Source organism: Pygoscelis adeliae, unplaced genomic scaffold (assembly GCF_000699105.1).
Source record: "Pygoscelis adeliae isolate BGI_AS28 unplaced genomic scaffold, ASM69910v1 Scaffold347, whole genome shotgun sequence".
Classification (NCBI taxonomy): Eukaryota; Metazoa; Chordata; class Aves; order Sphenisciformes; family Spheniscidae; genus Pygoscelis; species Pygoscelis adeliae.
Window position 1 is genome coordinate 791,317 of NW_008825158.1, and position 5,938 is coordinate 797,254.

A 5,938-nucleotide genomic window follows, 5' to 3' on the forward strand; every position below is an offset into this window, starting at 1 on the left:
AGCAGGCAATTTCAGACGCCGTTTTCCCCGTAGCCGAGCGTTTCAGTTGTGCCCTCCGCAGACACGCAGCCGGTGCACACAGCTGTCCCAGCAGCGGGGGACCCCTGGCTCTATGTTGGGGGGTGCCCAGGGGCTGAGCTAACCACAGGAGCACGCTGGGGGTACACACTGGTGAGCAGGACAGTGCCTCTGCTCTCTCCTCTGCCAACATGCAGTTCAAAGTCTGAATCGGTGCATTTTCTCATCTTCCAGTCAAAGGAGGACACGGCAACAGAGCTTCGGGCAGGAAGGGGCAAATTGGAGTCTACTCCTGCTTTAGGATAATCTAGGATAAACTTGTACAGCTTGAAACGGTGTCGTGAACACCCAGAAAGCTGAGAGGGGAAAGGTATTATTTTTGGCTGAAGGTCTTTATAGCTGATGCAGGAACTCTCTCGTTAGTTACTCATTGCCTCGGCAAGTCTCATAAAACAGCCAGCAGAGCCCAGCAAATACTTTTCTGCAGTATTCTGGGAGCTCAGAAATCCAGGAATTGAATGAGGCCTTGAACCCATTTTATGGACTCACTTCTTACTGAGCTACCATAAAATATTAAAATTCAGACCTTATTTATAAGGAAGTGAAAGAGCTGTGCACTTCTTATCAGAAGCAGCCTCTCCAGAGACTCTTCCCAAGGTAAGTCCGGTGCTACACATCCCAGAGACGGGTTCCCCCGATAGACAGCTGATTGCCAACCACGAACTCATGAAACGGAGATTAGAGACGTAAAACCCCCTTGATTCTGCTCTGCACTGGAAAAGGTCCTGCAACAAGTCGATTTAGTTTATTCCTTGGTGACCCTGTCCCCGTCTTCGAGGGCTCTCCCCGGGGGGTCTGACAGCAGCAAGCAATTAACCCCCGGCGAGCCCCGAGCAGAGGCAGCAACGCTGTGACCCTCTCTCCAACAGACGGCAGCTGGGCTCCTCCGAGATGGTGCAGAGAAGCAGCCTCGCAGTCCCCCATGAAGTGCCTGTCCTTACCATTTGCTTTTTGGCATGCGTAGCCAGAGGTAAGCAATGGAAAAAATCCGTCGTGGCTTTGTCCAAGCCCCATCATGCCGACATACGAAACCGTCCGGGGTCGGGCAGTGCCCGGGGTGATGTGCCACACCAGCATCCCAGCTTTCAGATGTTCTGGAGGTCATCCCCAGAGGACTGTCTAAAAACTGGCCTCTGATTTTGAGAATAGCAGAGAAGGGAATGGGGAAGCTTCAGCGTTTTCCAACGTCACTGCAGCAGCTGCACAGGGATGACAAGGCCACCGTTTTCAAACCTGCTCCGAGAAGTGAAAAGTGTGATAGCTTTGGCCACCTGGGAGCACCAGGGAAGAGACAGGGCGCTTCAGACTTTTTTATATTCACAGGACTATATTCTTTTTTATATTCACAGGACAGCCTTTATATTCTAAGCTATATTTTTAGTTCATTCATCTATGACACAGGCTACAGTAGCGAGTTTCAGCCCGTTATGGAAATTTATTTTCCATACTTGTTCTTCGTTTACTATGTCCTGAGGTTTGTACGTTAGACAAACTGCAACTCTCCAACAGCCGGACTCAGACTGGCTGGGGTACGGCTGAGGAGCTGATTGACTGATTTATATTCTCAAGCACATTCAGTGCCAACCAAAAACCAGCGTACCAAACCATGGGCACAAAACCGGAGGGCACAGGTATGCTGCAACGGTGATTTGCAGCAAGAGGGTGAGCAAGACTGGCAGGATGGGGATGATCTGCCCTGTGTGTGTTACACAATCACTGCTGGTTTTCAGACCTTTTCTTATTCCAGGTCAGGCTTTGGAGTTCTCGCAGTCAGTTGCAAAAGCCCGACTTATTTTAAGTAACTGTGCAGGGAGCTTTGTGATGAAGACACTTCTTCCCTCAAAAACTAAAGTCCCACCTGAAAACAGCTGTTAGACTGAAGCCTGAAACTCAGTCCCTCCTCCAAGGTCGAGGGCTTGGAGAAGCTAGCAGGGCAGCTTTTGTGGGAAGGGTACAGCTTCGGATGCTTAGTGCCCTCGTTCTCCTTCTTTTGCAGGTTTGGAACTGTCTGTGAATAACCACGCTGCTGACTTCTCCCTGTCTACACTGTCTGGCCCTCCCGTCTCCCTCTCCTGCCTAGTACAGAACAGCAGCCAGGCTGAGGAGCTGCTCTGGTACCGAGGAGATGGGAAAGTGGATCTGAAAGATGGGAATAAAGTGAACGTCAGTAACATCTGCATATCCCCAGTCACCGAGTCCGACAATGGAGTCACCTTCACGTGCAAGCTGGCGCGGGACAAGTCTGTCCAGGTGTCTGTGATCCTGGATGTCCAGTGTGAGTTGCAGTGGTGGATATCTGTGCAGAATGGCTGGGGTGGGACAAAATCGTGGGCTGAGCACCTCGGTGTCTGGGCGCTAGCTGAAGGCGGGGTGTTTTGCACCCTTGTACACTGTCTTCACCAAGAAAAAATGCGTTTAGGAGGAGATAACTCACGCGATAAGACACTCCCTTTCCACAGTGGTGCTTATGGCCTGATCTAATGCCTCTTTTATAGGGAGTGGGTGGGCCCTTAAGTAAGACGATGTTCTGGATCTGTCCCTGCCTCCACCTAGATTCTTTCTCAGGGATACAAGTCAGGGCAGAGGAGTCACGGGAGTGACCGCCTCTGCCACTGACTGCCCTGCTGATTCCCGGGGATCATGAAAGGCTGCACAACTGGGATGTGTTACACCACTGAACAAGGTGCACAAGGGAAGTGTAAAGGGAACTTATTTTGTATTAAATGGTGAGCAGCATTATTAATGACCTGTTGAACTGCATTACTGTGAACAGTTCCTCCCCGGCTGACTGGAGAAGAGTCCCTCCAAATCGAAGAAGACAAAGATGTCATTCTGTCCTGCAGCGCCAAATCCAACCCTCAAGCCCAAACAGCTTGGTATAAGAACAACATCACCTTGACCCTACAGCAAAATCGCTACCAGCTGTACCAGACTAGTGAGGTCTTTCAGCTCTCTATCATAAAAGTACAGAAGTCTGACAACGGGACCTACACCTGTGTGGTGAAATCTTCTTTGGGAGAGGGGAGAAAGGATTTCCACCTGATAGTCGAAGGTAACAAGTCTGCTGCCAAACAATAAGCTTTACAAGTAACTCTCCATTCTCTTTTATAATGATAGCAATCCATTTATATTAAGAAGTGTAAGTGGAATGTGGTCAATTCCCCACGTTAACTCCTGAGGGCACAGCAACAGCAAGGAGCTCTCCTTGCACCTGTGCCTGGGACCACGGCACCAGGAAGGGCCTTTCCTGCTCTACCTGTTATTCAAAGGCATTTGGAAGCGTGACGCGGGGCAGGCTCGTCCCACTGTCTCACTTCCCATGCTGACAGGGCACATTCAAGGGTGGTTTAAAGCACCTTACGTCTTACTTGAAGCGTCTTACTCTGACCATAGTATTCTGTCATGCCGAAAGAGCTGCTTAAGGCAAGAGAAGTTGTCCTCCAGAAGTGACTACAGCCCTGTGGAGAACAGGAAGGAAATTTATTTTCCATACTTGTTCTTCATTTACTATGTCCTGAGGTTTGTACGTTAGACAAACTGCAACTCTCCAACAGCCGGACTCAGACTGGCTGGGGTACGGCTGAGGAGCTGATTGACTGATTTATATTCTCAAGCACATGCAGTGCCAACCAAAAACCAGCGTACCAGCTGGTACGTACCAGCGTACCAGCCTTGCAGGGGCTGGACGCTCAGGTCTCAGACAGGTGACACGAGGTGAGGTGACCCACCAGGCATCCATTTCTCACCCACTGTCCGGGCCCCTCTCATTTCTGGGAGCAGAGAGGAAAGCATCGTTAGCTGTGTCAGTGATACGGCTGGACACTCTTATTTCCATGTGTCTCAGTGCCTTGGGGATCTTCTTCTTTTAGGGACCGACGTTTCAATCCTTCCTTCAGTTCGCTAAAATACAGGCTTGGCTCCCTCCTTTCCAGGGGACTAATCCACACAGGCAGTCTGCGGACAGCAGCGAGAGCAACAGTTCAAATCAGCAGTGACAGCCGTGGGAAAAGGAATCCGTCTTTCCACAGTTCTGTGAAATGCTCCGTTTTATATGACTGCACCAATCTATCACATATTCAACCTCCTCTCCCTCTTGACAGATAAAAAACCTGTTTTTCCCAAGGAGGCTGTTATTGCTGCTGTCGTGGTGGTTACACTCACGGTACTTTTTGGAATTGTGGCTCGAAAAGATAAAATTTTTAAGGTATGCAAAGCTCTAGTTTCTTAGGAAAAAAATAGTATTGTTTTGCTGCAATGCCCCGTTTCTTTTTTACCTTTTCTATGCTACTTTGTAGTGTTGCTTTCCACTGTTACAGAACTGCTACATACTACCTCCTGCTTTAGAATTCCCAGTAGATAGATCAAATATTAGGTATTTTAAGGTGGAAGGCATTACGCACTTGCGAGATATTTGTAAAAATATCCCTATGTCCAGGAAATACAAAAGATAACAAGACTCTTTCTTTATTTTCAGTGCTTCAAAAGATCAAGTGAAACAGCTCTGTAAGTATTTGACTGCTTATTCATGCAGCTTCCAAACGAACCCCCTTCTTTAAGCCTTGGCAGAACCTGGGAAAGAGCAGAGCGCTCAGCACACCAAACCCAGCCGCGCTGAGTTACCGAGCTCTCGTTCCGGCTGGCTAACATGAGCCCGCACCTTCTCTCCCAGCAGAGAGGCCCCGCTGGGCAGAGAGGTGCATAGGAACACGGCAGGACAGACGCAGATCCCACCCCAGGCACGGCGCGGCTCCTGCCCCTGCCCTGGCCATCCCAGGGTCCCGGCTACGCCTGTGTGGAGGCCATGGGGGAAAAACATAACGGCGTATTGCCAGCCTGCTGAAAGCTTTCTGGAGCTGAATGCAGCCCAAGTGAATTCAACTCACTTGCTTTTTTCCCTAGTAGGTGATTTTTCATTTCTTCTTTTCATTTTGCTGCAGGTAAAGACCACAAGGTTCCTGTGCATACCCAGAAAACATCATTTCTAGTGGTGGAACATAAGCCTTTGTGGGAGATGATGAGATAAAGCACTACAAGTTTTTTTGGGTCAAGTTTATACGGTCTTTTCAAAATACAAGTGGTTCTTTGCATCTGTTCATTCTAACCTACTGCTTAGAGCGCCGCCATGGGGGGTGGGCTGCCTGAGCTGTGGCCAGATCTTGCCCTTTATGCTTATTCCTAAAAGGTTCGCACGCGCAGTCAGGCATGCGGGTTGTCGATCCGTCCACAGAGGAATCCGTACCGGGTTGCCGCAGATGGTGATGCTGATGTACAGATGAAGCGAGGTGTTGAGCTGGCAGCTGCTTGCTCGGCCCCGTCCTACAGTGCCATTCCACAGGGGGTTAGGGGTGGTGGCCACCCGACTCGCTGCCCCTTCCCGGTAATCCCACGGGCATCTCAGCTTCTGTTGGCCAGGGCGAAAGCTGCCTGGCACTTTGCGCTGCTGTTGCACCTCCCCTCTCCCTTGGCTGAGAGCGGACCTCGGGGCTCAGGGCAGCCCCAAGCGCTCGTTAACACACGGCGGAAATTTCAGTGTGAGCGCTCCAGCGCCGCGATGGCAGGAGAACCTCTCTATCCCGCCCCACAGCAGGTACGCCACGCCAGCATTACTCTCAAGGTCCCGGCAAGCTTTTAAGGCCTCATCGTGTCATGGAACGGCACATTACTAATGCCGTCAATAAGCACCGTGTGCTGTAAACCAATTCGCGCCTGTGACGTGCAAATACTCTTCCAGGAGGAGCAGGGCTGTTACTCAACAGGACGCCTCCGCGGCGTGACCCGCAGCGTGTCCTTGACCGACGACCGCCCGCGCTCAGGGAGGGCCGTCACCGCACGGTGCCGGCAGCAGCTCACGCTCCCAGGC

General features: G+C 50.8%; 2 protein-coding genes across 2 annotated transcripts in view; both read left to right on the top strand.

Moving 5' to 3' along the window:
- The first annotated feature begins 969 nt into the window (after positions 1-969).
- TMIGD1 (transmembrane and immunoglobulin domain containing 1) lies at positions 970-4,585 on the top strand. Its single transcript, XM_009328648.1, has 5 exons — positions 970-1,048; positions 2,075-2,353; positions 2,852-3,130; positions 4,179-4,282; positions 4,553-4,585. The coding sequence occupies exons 1-5, from the start codon at positions 970-972 to the stop codon at positions 4,583-4,585; spliced, it is 774 nt and encodes a 257-aa protein (XP_009326923.1).
- Positions 4,586-5,629: 1,044 nt separating this feature from the next.
- The window catches only part of BLMH (bleomycin hydrolase), a 24,713-nt gene continuing 24,404 nt past the window's right edge, over positions 5,630-5,938 (top strand). Inside the window, exons 1-2 of the mRNA XM_009328665.1 lie at positions 5,630-5,665; positions 5,810-5,936. Of these exons, the coding sequence (XP_009326940.1) occupies positions 5,630-5,665; positions 5,810-5,936 (163 nt within the window). The remainder of the gene's footprint in view (positions 5,666-5,809; positions 5,937-5,938) is intronic.